The 18,159-nt window shown below is 41.5% G+C and overlaps 1 protein-coding gene across 1 annotated transcript in view; it reads left to right on the top strand.

Moving 5' to 3' along the window:
- The window catches only part of grin2aa (glutamate receptor, ionotropic, N-methyl D-aspartate 2A, a), a 101,531-nt gene that overhangs the window by 61,436 nt on the left and 21,936 nt on the right, over positions 1-18,159 (top strand). The window contains exons 3-5 of the mRNA XM_026355852.1: positions 3,510-3,676; positions 7,271-7,699; positions 14,213-14,327. Coding sequence (XP_026211637.1) covers positions 3,510-3,676; positions 7,271-7,699; positions 14,213-14,327 — 711 coding nt within the window. The remainder of the gene's footprint in view (positions 1-3,509; positions 3,677-7,270; positions 7,700-14,212; positions 14,328-18,159) is intronic.

The following is an 18,159-nucleotide window of genomic DNA, read 5'->3' as shown; positions in this document are numbered from 1 at the left end:
GCATGTATGTAGGTATTTTCTGTGGTTTTTATGCTAAATGTTGGCTGCTTGAAATTCCAGTTTGTGTCCACAGACATTTCGAGTTCTTTTGTTTTGCTGCAGATATTTTTAAGTCTGTGTGTCTATATTTAGTAACTCGCCACTGAGGAATTTGTGTCATATCAGAGCGTTTCTCCTCCACTGGTCACTGCGGAGCTGTTAAACCCAGCAGATACCAGGATATCTGTAGCAGATAGAAATAATATATGGACATATATGACATCCATATTTAACAGATATTTGCAGGTTTTGCCGTGCATGTGTACTATTTAGCCTTTATCTTGGTGAATGTGCAGCTAAGTTCACTACACACTCATGCGTTTGTGTGTATGTGTGGGTGACTTTTCTGTACACGTGTGTGTGTATCAGACTAGACAGTGCATGATGCTATCAGCAGCAGAGGATATGAAGACTACTATTTATAACTCCCCCCTATCTCAACTTAGACTTGTCCTGCCCCACAGGGCAGGTGCATGTTTGTGTGTGTGTGTGTGTGTGTGTGTGTGTGTGTGTGTGTGTGTGTGTGTGTGTTTGCGTCATTGTGTTTGTGCGTATGCAGCAGAGTGGGAAATTTGAGAGCAGGAAACTGTGAATGTGATAGACAGAGCAAGAAGGGAAGAGCTGTGAATGGTAGACTGTGTGTTTCTCTAGGTATGTGAATGTGTATATGTTTGTGTGTGTGTGTGTGTGGATGCTGCTAGCTGAAGGTGTGAGTACAAAGCAGAGACATGTCGCACTTGACAAGGGTGAAATGAGAGGATATGATTGGCTGTTTTCTGATGTCATGGATTGTGAGCCATCCCAATTAGAAACAATCATACGCTGCTTAGTCACTCCATCAGTCCTTTTTTCTCCATCTGTCCTGCATCCAAATCCCCTCCCTTTTTGTCACCGATTCCATGTCTGTGTGGAACTTTTCCTGCTTGTCACTGTCAAGCTAATTTATTATCTTAAAGTGTTTCTGTTGCTAATCCTTATAATCATAAGCTTCTTTAATGATGATTTACTTTATGCTTCCAGTTTTTTATTTTAATAAATATAGAACATGAAATACAGTAAAAGAGAAAAAACACCTCATTCATTTTATACAAATGCATACGGTATACTGTGTGCTGTAAAGTCAAATTTGAACAGGAGAGAACCATCAGTGACAGAAAAGGAATCGAAGGTGTGATCGTCTTCTCTCCTTCAGGAGCAGAGCACAACATTTTTTTCAATTCTTTACTGCTGCAGTGTGTTGTCTTTTGCTGCAGTCAAGTGTTCAATTGAGGCAATTGTGGTCTGAGAATTATAGGTTAGGAAACCTAAACTGTCCATTTTTGAGACAAAATCCAAAAGCCTAACCTTCCCTTTTCTTATTCAAGCAGTGTTTTGGATCATGCACACGTGTAAAACTAAGATATTCTCCCCAAACCAAACCAAATCTCTTCATTCCTGTTGGGCAAATGGCAAATATAGATTTCAGGACTTAAATATGTGAAGACAACATATAAAATAAAACACTTATTCCGTTTTATTTGCTAACATATTCTGTGAATGCCATGACTGCTCGATGCTCCCTGGTGGTCACACTCCTCTGTATATTGCTTCAAAGCGTGGGAGTAGAGTGGGAGCTGCGGTGATGAGGACAGGAAGTGACACGTCTTATAGACTGACCTCCCTCCTGTCCCACCATGCTCAAACATTGCTGCAGTTTCAACCCTATTAGAACACACACTGCTACACAGAGAGCCTCTGAAGAGCATTTGATCCCGAGTCATCCAACCTCACAGATACAATACCACTAAAGAGCACTCGAGAGTCTTGATGTAAAGGGGAAAATGATGAGCACACACACAGTCGCCCAAATCATGCCAGCAGTGAATATCTGAAGTATAATATTGAGAGGCTAACAACCTACTCTGTGTTATAGAAGTTAGAAATCGATTCCTGTCTTTTCCTTAGTATTGATCTTTTCTAAAACTACTGTATGGTGGCAACATTAAGTCAACATGCAAGCAAAAAGGAAAAAGCCTAAACGCTGACATTTCTTAATCTGCCTAGACTCATTATGTGTCAACACTTTTCGACAAGTTCATTTCTGAATCAATGTGCTGGAAGTGTCTTAAGTTTTTTTGGCTGACATTTCCACAGGTTCCTCATCAGAGCAGACTTCATCTCAATCAGCCAGCGCATGGCTGACTTCAGTCAGAGCAGGGTGGATGCTGCAGGCGGGGCTAGTTTAGATGCTAAGTGAGCAGTAGTGATGATGTTTTAAGTGATATTCACAGTTAGAAATACAGGAGTGTAGAAGATTCTACTGAATGTGTGGATGAAGCTGTGTGGTTTTGTCTGCCTGAAGTTTTTTTGGCAACTTTTTTGAACATTTACTGTATCAGTTCTGTTTGATCACACATCGACCCTCCTGCTTTTTATTTTAGTTTAGTCACAGTGTGGATGAGTTAGTGTAGATATAAGATGCAGGCAGTGTGAACATTTTGAGAGCAGGTGCGATCTTAAAAGGTGACACCCTGCAAAATCACTTTTTCTTCACTTCTCTTATTTCTCGTTCCAGCCTTCTGTTCTGCGTCTCTTAGACCTCATGGGCTTTTTTTTAATTTTTCTCTCCCTGTCAGGTTTCAGCCTCACACACGTGCGTGCACACAGACATGTACACACACTAACCTACAAGTCTATCATAATTACAGTGCCAAAGACAAGTGGTGTCAAAATAATCCATGTGTGAACTCTCTGACATTTCAAGGTAGCGGAAGTCCACCCAGACACTCACACAACAAACCGTGCAATAAACAACCAAAGACAAGGTAACACCTTGTCAGTCGACACATTTGTGGTGCTAGACACTTTTTCTTCCTCACTTGTCTCATTTCACATCGTTTAGTAGTCAGCGCCCTAATGAATCATTTAAAATTGAGCCCCCGCTATAAATGAATAGAACTCATTTGTTCACCTGTAATAGTACATGCCTGCTCCGTCCAAGTCCATGTCTCAGTATGGCTGAATTAAGTGGCAAATGATTCTGAGTCAGGTTTAATGGAGTGAATATGAGTGACTCATAGTGACTGTAACCCTCGTTGCCCCAGAACCAAGCCCACAGAGTTCTGCAGCCTGCCTGTACTGCACCAATCCAATTTGGGCCTAATTGAATTGTTCTGAGCCCCCCATCCATATATTTCTACACAAGAAGCTTATTACCCTTGATCTCTATGTGTGTGTGTGTGTGTGTGTGTGTGTGTGTGCGTGTGCGTGTGCGTGTGTGTGTGTGTATGAGAAACAGTAGAAGAGAGAGTGTCCGTGTACCTGAAGTGTGCCAAATCTTAAATGCTCTGTTGCTGATTGATATTTCTGAGCTGTAGTTTGAATACGTTGCTGCTGAACTAATAAGGAAAGTGAACCTAAGAAAAATCGAATGAATAAAGTCTCTCTTCTCTTTTCTAAGTCTCTCTGTTTCTCTTCTCTGTTCTCTTCAGGATGTGAAGTCAACATTCTTCCAGTTCGGCGCCTCCATCCAACAGGAGGCTCTGCTGATGCTGAACATTATGGAGGAGTACGACTGGCACATCTTCTCCATTGTTACGTCCAAGTTCCCTGGCTACCAGGAGTTCATCAACATCCTAAAAACTACTGTGGACAACAGGTAGGATGATGTTCTCAGCTGTGAAGCAGATTATAACTAAATTTGATAATAGTGGCCAACAAGATGGCACTTAAAGTACAGCAGCATCAAATAGTTTTTTACCTAGATGTGGATGTGTTTGCTGAAATGTTGACTTACCAGCTGACGACAATGTGGAAACTTCCTTTCCATTTGGAGAAGCTCTGGATACAGAACACAAAGTGTAATGACCATCAACACACACTTGACCTACGTGTAGCATACAGTACAGTATACACTGTATAGTGCAAATTGGGAAGTGTGTTTAGTTTATGTAAGATCTGCAAACAAGTAGGAACAATAAACTCAGTTGAGTGATATTTTTTGCATCCTCCATTTAGTAAAGACCATATAAGTCTAAAAAGGAAATGTAATCTTAATATTAAATATAAATATGATAGTATCTTTTGCAGGATTGTTACACACGGTTTAAATGGACAAGCTAGCTTTGCATATTCAAAAATATTTCCAGTAAAATTCATTTGGATACTTTCAATATAATGACTTCTAATGAAGATACACAACTTCAAAATTGCATATTGAAAATACAGTATCTACATAATAGGGAAACTATGAAGCACTTAGGACACATTTACCCTTTCAGGTCATCAACCAAATCACTCCCAGGGCCAAAAAGTTAGACTAAATAAGTGCAGATTACAAGCACTGTAGGTACGTTCTCCAAAGAGTTATTATTTTGGGCATTTCTCCAAGCCCATTTTTCCATGTTGTGTGTAATCTTCTCCATTATCACTGCAAATTTCCCCAGAGAATGGGCAGGTTTACTTTCTGGAAGAGTTGTGGTGTTCCGGCCTTGTGTTTTTCATCTCCGCTCATACATCGTGTACTTCAGAGACAGAGTCAGAATGGAGTGGTTTCATAATCATTCTTAAAATTAATGTATATGACTGGTGGTGTTACTACACATGTGGATTTGCTGTTTGCTTCACCTGTAGGTCATTCTGACTAAAGCTTTAGCTCTCACAAGAGAGAGAGACTAAAAAAATCTACAGAAGAGAACAGCAAGTAATATATTTCTAGCAAAAATGTCAAAGTCATGATAAATGTTCAGCAGTGTGGAGGTGGTAGCAAGGGCCGATGTCTGCACCTCTGAAATACAGTATAGAAGCCCATTAGCAGTTCGTCTTTATGTCAAACCTAACACGGGTTCAAAGTAGTCTGACAACAATTAGTGGAATCCTCATAGAATGAGAATGTGTGAATTTGTCCTCAAAACGTGTCACTAACAAGAAACGACAGTCTGAACGTTCCTAATTCAACAATTTGGCTTTGCCCTGTGTTTTTAATCCTTTGGATGAGAATGTGTTTCTCCTGAACACTTTCAGTCTTCAATCTCCTCAAACATGTTCTATATGCTCCTTCTTCTTCTTTTGGCTGCTTCCTCACCAGGTTCATGAACCTCCTCTTGGTCCTTTCTTTTTTCCTCCTCTCTTGCAGCTCTATCCTCTGCATTCCTGATATACTATGGAAGAAATATGTCTATACATATAGAAAAAGAAAACTTGATTACCCAATTAACTGGCTGTAACTAACAACCTCTCATTGCACTGTTTTCCATTGATTGTTTACTACCTCATCTTTGCTTCATAATTACTGTTACAGGAAAATTGTTAGGAAATAAGTTATTACAACTTTTGCTTTATAAAACATGCATCATCAAACTGTTAGAGCTATACACAAATCGTACCCTGTGCATGTTTTTACTCCCAGCTTCCAGCTTTAAACGACTCTAAGCCCCCTTGATTATGGTTCTTTAGAGCATCATTAGGTATTGTAACATCAATATCGATTCCATGTAAATGTATAAATAATACTTTAGTAAAAGGTAGCTCCACTGTGCCAGAGATTTGTAATTAAGAAAAGTTACTCAACACACCTAGTGTCAATATTCGTACCCTCCAGATGTGATGTTGAGCTCAGTGTTTAAATAATAGCCTATCATTCATGAAACAAGAAATAATAAGCCCAATTACCTGCAATTACACGTTGTCGATTTTCCATGTCTGCATTCACTTGGTTCACACTTAGTCATGGGCAGACAGTTTTAATGCCAATGAGCTTTCACCATTCACAACAGAAACATGTGGTAGGTTCAGAAATACAGGCTCAGATGAATATGAGAGGAATATATTTTCTAGATAACTGGCAGATATGTGATCTGCCTGTTGGGACAGTGCCTGAACCACCAGTGATCAGAAATGGTGGTTACAGTATCTGCAGTATGAGGTCTGAAACGTCCCAAGCAAACGAGATACTGTGTGTGCAAATAAAGAAAAATCAAAAATCAATATCCAGAACTATATAATAGTTTAAAAGTATTTTAAAGGTGGATGTTCACTTTGTATGTGTTCATTTTGGTACAGAGCAAACAGTGACATCATGGCGTGGAAACTAAGTTCTTCTTTGAACATCCAGTGGCAGTTACATCGTTCCATAGCTGCTCTGACCCGTGCTGTCTTTCTTTCATTGTGAATGTGTCTCCGTGCATTATCGTCTCTCTTTACTAGTTTTGTCGTCTGGGACTTCTAGACCATCATCGCTTTGGACAGCAAGAAGAGGACAAGACGTCCCAAATCACTCTCATGTTACGCAGCCTGCCTACTGTTGGATTCTTACACGATGTTTAACTGCTTCCCTCTTTTCCCTGCTGTGTGTCACATTTTGTAACACTTCCGTGTTACAAAGTGCCTCCTGTGTGTGTGTGTGTGCGTGTGTGTTCACATCATTCCTTGGCCAACTCTGTCAAAGACCTATACCCCTGACACTTGTCAGTTTGCAGCATGTTATGTTCTTTAATTACCACCATTTCCCACCATTTCCTGTGTTTCTACTGCTCTTCAGCTTTGCGTTCTGGGATGTGCTGAACATTATCACTCTGGACAATGCGAAAAAGAACCACTAATCCCGCTGGATGAAAAAGATTCCCTCTGATTGCATTATCTTTTTAATGAGCATGTGTTGCTTTTCACTTTGCCCACTTTAGCTAACTGGCTACAGAACTGGTTTAAATACATATTTCACTTGGAATCATTATACATTTTGCTCCACAACAGCATCAGTCTCAACACTCAAGAGGGCTAAATTATCCTTATAAAACATTTATAGTCAGCCACATAGTTTTGCAGGTGCAATGCAATATTAATGAACCTATTTTTGTGCAAAAAGTGTGCCAGAGGCTCACAGTGGCCGGCCTCTGTTACAGCACTATTAACTGATACCTGTTGATGCTTTTCTGTCACTAATTAGCAAACTGACCACCAGCACTGCGTTGGCTCTTTCACACTAACAAGCCAGTGCTTTACCATTTCTTTCTGTGGGCTGGAACCCACTGAGTATCACTGTACAAGACCAGCTTTAGCGTTTGCATGCTATTTGGATTTAATGTGTTTCCTCTGACAATAAGCAATGTACACCTATTAGCATTCACGTCATATTTTACAATGATATTCATTATAATGCCTAATTCTAGCTGCCCTTGTCCTGCACACGAACAAAGTTAATAGTCTATTGTTAAATATTAACATTTCCCTCCTGTCCTTGTTATTCTTATTTTAGCTTTGTGGGCTGGGACCTGCAGAATATCATCACTCTGGACGCAGTGGAGGAAGACAGCCGGTCTCAGATCATGCTTAAGAAGGTCCAATCTCCAGTGGTCCTGCTCTACTGCTCCAAGGATGAGGCAATCTACATCCTGGAGGAGGCTCGATCTCTAGGTCTCACCGGGTTTGGATACATCTGGATTGTGCCGTCACTCACCACTGGTAACCCGGAAATAACGCCTGATGAGTTTCCATCAGGAATGATTTCAGTGTCATACGATGACTGGGACTACCCTTTGGAAGCGAGAGTTCGTGATGGCCTAGGGATCATAACGTCAGCAGCGGCAGCCATGTTGGAGGAGTATGGTGACATCCCTGAAGCCAAGACATCCTGTTACGGACAGATGGAGAAGACGACCAAGTTGCCACCTAGTGCACTACACAAGTAAGCAAAGAAGTGCTTGCTGACATTCATGGTTATAATGACTATTTTTATAACATCTAAGACAGACAGTAGCTGTGTGAATGCACATAGACGCTTGTTTGAGTGCATGGCTTTCTGCCACAATCTGTTTGTTTTCACCCCTGTCCTCAGTAATTAGAGACTTCTACAAGTTTCCACCAAGTCTGATTAAGGATTGAGATTGAAGAAAGATGCAATTACTGGATAAAAAAACAGGGAATTGAGAATTAGAGCTAAGAGAATAGAAGACGTGTAGGAGTCAGAAAGGGGAATGAAAGAGCTGAATGGAAGTTAAGGAGGGAGTTTGTGATTTAGGTAGCGAAGGATGAGTGAAGGGAATAAATTGAGACTGGGGTAACAGCGGGAAGCCGCTACAAATGAGTGCTCTCCAAAACTGAAGAGCTCCTCGACGAGTGCTTCTGTTCGCCTTCTCATTTATTTCTCCATCTCTGATTCACTCGATATTGCTCTCCTTCTCATCATGCACTCGCTCCCCAGCAGCCAGTGGGAGATGTTGCAGGTCTTGCCAGCTCTGTCTGGCTTTCCATCTGGCAATGAAAGGAAGAGACACACACACAACCTGTGTTTACATCCCCACACTATTTTTTTTTTTTCCAAACTGAAGTTTAAATAACATCCCATTTATTTGCACAAACATGATGGAAAATTCATAAATGTAGATTTTTAATGTGCTCCATTTTACATTTAAGATAGTTCAAGTAGAGAATGATTGACGGGAACATATTTAGCAACTCTGATTGTTGTTATTTGACAATATCTATGAACGTTTTTATAGTCCTAGTTAGTTTGTATTTGTATTAGCTAAAACACTTTTGGCTTCTGTAGCTAATGCATAAATTACACTGCCTACTTTACATTAGTATTGATGCTGTTTTTAGTCTGAAACTCCCAAAGTCTTTGTGTTTTTCTTTTTATTAACAAAGAAACCAAACTAGTGCATTGTGCACTGTGGATATTTAAGAGATGGCGCCTGGGAGATTAGAGCATTAACTGCAAAAAAGGGCTGGGCTGAGCAGTTTGAAATTTCAGTAGTAACAGAGGAGAAAATGGCATTAATCAGCAATATTTATGAACTCCCACTTAAAAATTATGGTCATTTTCTGCAGCGACAGTAAAGTATGACTGATAGCATCTTTAATAACCAAAGTGGGACTTTAAATACCAGTTCCACACTAATATAGCAATCATTTGTTAGAAAACACACACACACACAGACACACATTGCAAGAGATTTACCTGAGCCAGCTGACTTCATTCCCAGCATGCTCTGCTGCTTCAGATTGTTACCCAGGTGATGAGTAGCCACAGATGGCTCTGTTGTGGGTGACAGAGTTCAGCCAATAGGGTTTCAGGGCCAGGACATGAGAAACATGATTGGTCAAGGATAGGCCGTGGCGGTGGGCCAGTTTGCGCTGTTAGACCATCAGTGGGTGTCAGGGGAGATGGGAGGACACGGTGAAGCGAAGACACAGACAGAGGCGGGCAGATGGCCCTGTGCACCAGGTTTACATACTTGAGTATTTACAGATTTCAGTAGCAGCAGCATCTCATGAGTATCTGGTTAGCAGTCATTTTGTTTAAATGCCTCCCACACGCAATAGTGACTTGACAGCAAATTGATTTGAGGATGGACCTTTTATTCTGAAGTGGGCAAAAACATGTCTCAATAGAGCTTAATATTAGTCTGTGCCTGGGATCTCAGAAGAGCCAGTAGTTCAGGTGACTAGCACTGTGCAGTGTGGGCTTTCAGTGAAGTTTTACCTCACTCACTTTAGAGCTATGATGATAAATCCACTGTGACACATCTAAGATGAATATGTTTTGCAGAGTAATAGAAAAATAAAATTAAATAAAAACAGGTGACAAATGACCAACTAAGAGCGCTGGCCAGTGCAGCAATCAGACCAAGTGACAACTTGTGTTCCACATAAAATATGGTGTGTGCATGTGCACAGGTCTGTGTGTGTCCGCATGTGTGTGTGTTAGACACAGGAGAAATATCCCCCCTGAAGAGAATGTTCTGTCATGGCAGATTTACAACGTGCTGCTCACCTTACTGTGGTGAACAGTATGCCTTAAAAGACTTTAACACTTATTTATCAGTGTGTGTGTGTGTGTGTGTGTGTGTGTCTGTGAGTGTGTTTGTGTACACACATCTGAGTGTGTGCGTGTGGAAAAGGCGTGGTGGTGGTAGTAGTTTGTTCTGACAGGTAATTTCAGTCTCTAGCCCTGATATATAAGGGTGAGAACTCGCACACGTGTGGACAGTTGTCATACGAGCCGTGCAAAGACATATTATATTTAGACACAATACAGTAGAACTGAGGGTTTAAAAGATGCATGTCACACAGTATGTTGGATTAAAATTATATATTATGCTCATGCAATATTACATAGTCTATGTTCATAACATGTATATTTCATCTTACAAGTAGGCTACTTACATTTTAATACTCCAGCTGTGTTTACATATTGTTCATAATTGCTTACATTGAATCATGTCCCAGTGGCTCAACATGCCAGTCACCGTTTACTGTATGATCACACATTAGTACATTTTGGACTAAAGGAAGTACAGACTTAAACAGCGCTGTTAACAGTGCAGAGATATTACCTAAACTAAACGTTTTTGAGTGAGGCTCAAGCTTCTAACAGATCAGACAGATACAGTCGTTTCTGCAAACCACTGTGCCTTAATAGTGAATAGTTGGAACAGGTCTTTGGTTTCCAGGCACAGGATGATTCCACATTTTACAGGGCGGCAACTCTAACTACTAAAACTACTGCTAATCCCGTCGTAAAAGAAGATATGAAGTATGATATGTGAGCAAGGTGCTTCAGTGTTGCGAAGGGATTCCTGTAGTAAAAATTGATTTGCATATTGGAGAAAAGCTCGGTTTGATATCCCAACCGAGCTCCAGTATAAAGAATCCAAAGCCAATACTCACATAAATCCTATTTTGTGCAACAAAAGAAATCCTGCTGAAGTAGCTGTGTGGGCATGTGTTGCATTTTGTTGTGCAACTGTAAGCTTGGAAAATACAAATGCTATTGTTAGCATTAATCTCGTGCTACTGAAACTCACACAGAAAAATAACTGCACAGACTCATACACACCAGGGACAACAGGAGGGGCAAAGACGCTACTAAGCTAGCATCTCCTTCACCTTGTGCAGTCATCATTCATGCCACACTTAACACCCGCCACCTGAGGCTGAGTGTGTGTTTTTTCAAGTGACTACCCACCCTTGGGTCCTCTTAAAAGATCTAAATCAGCACTGATATCAGCTCCCATCTTTTTCTTCAGGCTTCCCTGCCACACCTTTTCACTCCTGCAAGCACAGTGGATGTGTGTGTGTGTGTGTGTGTGTGTGTGTGTGTGTGTGTGTGCACTTGCTTTAGCGCTTCTTTAGAGCCTGAGTGATTTGACATCATACATCATTGCTTTGACTAGTCCTTGTCTTGAAGAAGGATAAATGTCTCTATCTATAACACCCACACAGCATTATAGAGTTCATTTAAACATTTCTGTGGAGACCATTTTCCCTGCAGTAAAACCTCTTCAGATAAAATGTAGAGTCCTTATCACAATAAGACCTTTATAAACATGCAGAGATACGAAGAATAACTTAGCACTTCAGATTTGATACCTATTGTGTCAAGAGCACTTTCGCAGGGCAGGGCTGTTACCTGAGAAGACGGCTGCTGTGGTGTGTGCAGAATAAAATGACTCAGTATTTTCAGATATCATTGTCTTAACATCATCTTGACAATCGAACGCTGCAGTTCCTTTGCTCACTGAGTGGACCATTAATAAAGCAGCTCTTATGTGTGTGCTGCAGTGTATCTGTAGTGTTGGTTCAATCTGGTGCAGTGCCCACCCATCGCAGCCCCCTTTTCTCCAAAATACAGGAAAAGAGGAAAAAATAACACCAAAGATATTTTTATCCTAACTCTGTCGAGGCTTAGTCCTCTTCCTCTCACGTCGCCGCTTCCCATCTCTCTCACTCAATCTCTGTTATCTTTATACTCTCTCGCTCACTTTTTTTTTTTTTTTTGGCTGCCCCTTCTGAGCAGTCTCCCTACTTCAGCTCCTTTTCCTTCGTCCCCACTAATGAATAGAGAGATTACTGATATAATGGAGGCTGGAAAGTGAGAGAAATTGGATCGCTTTAGTGTGATCCTCAGTGCTACAGGGGAGAGGAAACATTACGTGGAGAATTGTTGAGGTGGGCAAAGTAATTGTCTGTGTTTCTGTGTTTGGGAAGGGATATTCATTCAGGGTTGTTTAGGGTCATCTTCCAGCGAATACACTTCAGTCCGTGTCCGTATCCTAGCAACGGCATATCAGGCCCACCTGTTCGATGGGCGTCGGCCCAAATGGGCTTACACACACACACACACACACACACACACACACACACACGTGCAATCTGCCCGTCCTGTCTGCATCATGCTCTTGGTTACAAACACTAATGTGTGCGCTGTTAGTGTATTCCTAATTGCATGAAGTCATTTGTTTTTTTATTTCCTGTTTATAACAGGATAGAGAAGGTTGTCCCATAATTCAGGTGTAAAGAAACCTATAAGAAACCTATCAGCATGATGTCCCACTCACGTAGCCTCATCCATCTTACTGTCTTCTTACAACCACTAAACAAGTTTCTGTGTTGTTTTTTTCTGATTTATATCACATCAGTTATGTTGCTGCTGTAAATATCACTTTCTTATCACTGTGTGTCAAACAAAAAGCAAGAAGATAAACCAAATCAACAACAAATGAGGGCAAATTGTACAGTAAAATGAGGGAATAAAATAGCAAAGCCTTCCACTGCGTGTGTCCAAGAGGCATGTGAGCGTGTCTGCATCTCTTCCAGATAGACGGCTGCATCGTGCAGAAGGGGCTGTTGTCTAAAAGAGCAGCACAGGCACTGGTATTGATTCCAGCACCTCTCTCAGAGCCATAGTCACACATAATTGGGTTCAGCACTGCATCCCATGTCCAATCAAATGGCTTAATAACACTCACCTGGTCGCTTGCAGGCCAATCTGATTATTTTAATCACAAAACCTGCTCAGTCCACTTATCTCTGGCTGATTTCATCTGGGTATTGAGGGATTGTGTGTGTGTTTGTGTGTGTTTTTGTGTTTGTGTGTTTCAGCAATTTAAAGGGACATGTAGGTGTCGTAAAATGCCACCACTCACACAAACACACTCCACTTTTCTCCACTCGCTTTGTCATCATGTTTTATACACAGTGTTATAATTGATCATCTGGCTTGCCTAACATATAATTTAATAACTTTCAATTTATAATAGTTTTTTTATATAACAGCACAGATAATAAAAAAAGGATAATGAACCTAAAGGGCAGTTACATTAGGCAGATCATGTTAGTTTACGCAACTTCACCTAAAGAGACTTAAAATCAATGCACCCTAGTCCACCGAGCCATTTATCTCCCTGCTCTGCTACACTCTGCTACGCTCGGACGCACTTAATGTCGTCTTTGTTGTGAAATTACATTAAATTGAAATGGTCAAATACATAGCCTATTAATAGAGCACAAATTAGTGCAATTCTCTAATTAATTAGAAGGAGGAGTCTCTATCATAAAAATGTTGAATGAAGAAATATCTCTGCACTCTGCGGTTGAATGAGCCTGGGTCACAGAAGCCTCTGACAGCATCTTGCAGCATTAAGACATTTTTTGAAGCATATTTCTACTTAAAACCAAAAGGAAAACATTCTGTATGGTATTACAGTTTGTTGTTCAGCAGTTGCATCCATGCAGAAAGTGACTCCATGAAGCACCTCCAGAGCTCGAATGTGGCTTTTACGTGTTCCACGTAGAGGTTCACCTTATCGCCATGCAGTCCTAGAGCAGAAAAGGAAGAAAAGCAGAGTTGTTTCTCCTGTGTTGTACATGATCGCCGACAGAAGGAGTGAGTGAGACAGAGTGGGCAAGGACAGCCATGATTAATGTGGAGGCTATGTGGACCCAAGAATATCTTCCCATTGCCCTCCATCTTAGCTAATGTGACCTGCCATGTGGGTCAGCCATTACATTTTGTGTGTGTGTGTTATCTTCAGCATTTCCAGTTTACTGTATGTGGAAACACTCCCTGCATTGCATAACTTTCACTCTTTGTTCGGTTACGTCATCATAATCCACTCCATGTGAATGAAAATATGGCTTTACAACACTCGATACAAAAGAGCCTGTGTGAAGCTTTCAGGGTAGTAACACTGGTGCAGTAGATTGTAAATTGACTTTTTCTCATGCTAATACAATTCAATATCTCCCTCTCTGTGTTTCTCTTCACCTCCTTCAATTTCTTTCTATATCTCATGCTGTATTTATTTCTCCCTACCTTCCCACTATCTTCCTCCTCATCGCTCTCGCTCTCTTTTACTGTGTCACCCTCTGTCCCACCTCTCTTCATCTCGCCTCCTCCTCATCTCACCCTCAGGTACATGATGAATGTGACGTGGGATGGCAGAGACTTGTCATTCACAGAAGACGGCTACCAAGAAAACCCAAAGCTGGTGGTCATTGTTCTCAACAAGGACAGAGAATGGGAAAAGGTAGGAGTCACATCTGTGTGTACAGTATGTGGGTAAGTTTCTGCATGTGTCTATGAATTCATATATTCACATACAACAGTCGTGCAGGACATGCTCTCTGTTTCAGGGGGGTTGTGCAGTTTGTAGTCTCTGATAGCACTTCAAACCACAGTTAATCAAAACCAAAGACCTCAGTTATTGGTGTGGCAGAGGGTCAACGCTCTTGTTTGTGTGTGTGTGTTTGTGTGTTTGCCCTTCCACATTCTTTATTGACAGGCAATATTTTTTTTTAGACCATTCTGGTTTTTATTCAGGTCACATCTCTGTGTGTTACAGTATTCGTTTTAGTTTGCCGCAATCCACACACTCTCCACTCAATCTCTGAGACCAGCTTTTTCACATTACACACTCACACACACCCACACCAGAGTTGCACAGAAGATCCTTTATTGGTATTCTGAGGGGAGGTAGAGTGTGTTGTTGTAATGTGTGTAAACAGAGAACCCATGGAATTGATCAGTACTACTTCACTGTGGTGCAGAGAAAGAAGTGAGAGAGACACGGAGACCCAAAGTGGAAACATAATTGGGAGCTCTCCCTCTCTCTCTCTCTTCCTCTCCCACTCAGTCTGGTGCAGCTGTCCCACCCATGCACCAGAAATCAACTGCACAGACAGAGAAAGCAAGTGATGGAGACAGATGAGCCGAGGCAGTGAGAGCAAATGAGCGTGAGAAACAAGACAAAGAGAAAGAGAGGGAAACAGAGGAAGACAGAGGTGGAACTGAGCTACCACCATGTGCATGATTTATTTTTTTCCATCCACTACAGGTGTTTAGCACTCAGATTTTCTAAGCATCCACACCTGCTGTTCTGTGCAACACACGTGCAGGTAGCATATTTTAAAATATTGGTAAGAGTTGCTTGTGGATTTGCTGCAGCTGTTTTTTTGTTAATGGTGTCGGTGTCTTTTTTTTCCTTGAGGATTATGTAATCACCAGTGAATTACTGTTTTCTACAAAAGAAGCACAGATTGCAACAAGGCATGCAGGGACTGTACTGTATCTGAGTGGATCAGGAAGCTGGATCCAATGCTGCATTATGGGAGTTTATGCTAAATTAGGCTTTTATTTGGAAAAGCATGTGCTGTAACAACTGAACAGATATTTTAGAGCAACTGAGGAGGACCTAGCTCTGCCAGTAGTGGTAAACGTAGTGTGGATGGTGGTGGCGTGTACGTAAACGCACACCATGCATTAATGTTTCTGTAGCAGAGGTACTGTAATTTAATGACAACTCAAGACATCTATCCATTATCTTAACCACTTACCCTGTATAGGGTTGTGGGGGACAACCCTATACAGGGTGCTGGACCCTACCCCAGCTGTCATGGAGCTGGAGGCGGGGCACACCCTGGACAGGTCACCAGTCTATCACAGGGCTGAGATATAGAGACAGACAACCATTCACACCTATTGGCAGTTTAGAGTCTCCAATTAATCTAACTACATGTCTTCGACCTGTGGGATGAAGCCAGAGAACACAGAGAAAACTCACAGAGACATGTGGGGGGAAACATGTGAACTACTGCTACTGGATTTTAAGCTTTTCACTCATTAGCGTGTGGTTGGTCAAGTTAAACAGAGAAAATGTGTTGGTTGGTGAAACTTAAAAAAAAAAGCATCTCCATGATCAGCAACATTTCATTCATGGTGGAGTTACAGTATAGCATCACAGACTGAATGAGAAAAGTGTATTTACCGATCAGAACCAGGATGTTATGTTTTATTCCTGCTGGGTAGATGGAGTGTGTAAATTGCTTCAGGAACTGCTGCAGTGTTAGCAGCCAGTTCACAAAATAATTATTACAGACAGCATGGGATTTGTGCTTGGAGAGTCACAATATGGAGAGCAGACACACAGAAAAGCTGATGTGCATTCACGTGCACACACACACACACACACACCTCCAAACTGACACGTAATTTCAAGGCATCACTACTTCCTCAATCTTAATAAAAGTGCTCCACTTTAAGGAAACATCTGAGATTCCATAGATGCACTTTTATCTCACTCTTCCACTCTGTCATCATTTTTCTCACATGCGCACACACATACACACACACACACACACACACACACACATTCACAACATAAACAGAGCAAACGTAAGAGATGGAGAGCAGAATCCATTTTCCCGACATAATTTTGTCTGACAGGAGTGACAGATACTGTTTTATGACTGAATGGGTTTCGCCACGCCATTAGGAACTCATTCTCCCATAATGCAACTTGCCACAGCGATAACTCTCCCGGTGAGAGCGGCACAGAGAAGGTGCTCGGGGTAGGAGCCCTGACCCATGTTTTTCTTTATTTTTTTATCATCCTGTCTGACTTGTTCAGCCGTGTTCTGGCTGATGGTAGCACTTGTGCGAGAGTGTGTCCGATTATGTGTGTGTGTGGTGGGGTCAAGCACATTGTGACAGAAAAGGAGTTTGAGAGAGTGTAATACTGTAGATAAAGGAGAGAGCAAGGCATGTTATGTGCAAAGGGCAAGGCTTAGCAAAATAAAGAAGCGGGAACAGGGGGGTTTAAGGTGTCAAAAAAGGAATAGATTAAACAAAACAAGTGATTTTATTTTGAATTATAAAAAGAGAAGTTGCAGAGAAACGCTATTCTTCTGGGGCAGGCTACCTTCTCATCACCAAGTGGCTCTAAATCCATCACAGGATGATGATGTGATAGGATTGCCGCTATGGTTTGTTATAAATCCCGTGGGCCTTATCATCCTAACCTCCCACTGGCCTTGCTGTCACATTACACGCGCACTCACCTACACACTTCTTGCTATGTATTGTGTGAGTATGATATCTGCTTTTTCATACGGGGAGATTCAGCAGTCTGCTGCCTGGTTGGTCGATAAAGAGGATCCTCACTCCTCTCTGGGCATTAATTTATAACCCCTCTTTCTTTAATTAGAGAGGAGAGATGAAGAGGAAGAGGGAAGAGGAGAGCGGGAGGACAGGAAATCAGCTGAGCTGCTGAAGTCAGCTCCTTCTTCCTCTCCGCCTCTTATTCCTCTCTTTTTTTAAACAATTTTCTGAGTAGAACATTTATCTCTCCTCAGTTTATTGACTCATCCAACTAAATCAAGGCCACTCCTCAAACGCTTCTAGTCATGACTGAATGTGTCAGGCTGATCTGAAGTGTGTGTTGTCAGGTTTCTACTTCCTCTCCTCCTCCAACTTGTGTGGGTGTCTGTTGTGCATATGAACAGTTAAAGGTGCCACATGTACTGAAACCAAAGAGATTATTTATCCTTCTTTTTGTTTTTGTTCTGCCTAAACTGTAGTATTATGCACACTTCACTTCACCAATGCACAGATAGATGTGTGTGCACATGTATGCACCACACTCGCCTAATGTGAAATGCAACAGAGCTGGCGTGAGACAGATGGATAAGTGCAGCCACTCCCTGGAGAGTGAAAGCGACACACCACATACCACACACATCTTACCTCAGTGTACTATCCCCCTACCCCGTCCCAACACAAACACCTACACACACACACACACACACACACACGAGAGATGTAGCTGACAGCAGAGTGAGCTGTTGACAGCGAGCGGAGAGAAGACTCTAATCCCTGTCAGAAGACAGAAAACCACTCAAAGCAAAACAATTAAAATGCAAATTTCACTTCATCCTTTCTGCTCGTCTGATAATAACTTATCCAGGTATGAACGCTAAGTGAACATATATCTGTGTGCATGTGACACCCGCTGTCCTACTCTGATTCCATGGTGAAAAGGGGTTAACGTGGTTAAATGATAGTACTGTGTGTGTATTCAAGGG

Source organism: Anabas testudineus, chromosome 8, assembly GCF_900324465.2.
Source record: "Anabas testudineus chromosome 8, fAnaTes1.2, whole genome shotgun sequence".
NCBI classification, from domain to species: domain Eukaryota; kingdom Metazoa; phylum Chordata; class Actinopteri; order Anabantiformes; family Anabantidae; genus Anabas; species Anabas testudineus.
The sequence above is the reverse complement of the archived record's forward strand: the minus strand, read 5'-3'. Positions and strand labels throughout refer to the sequence as shown.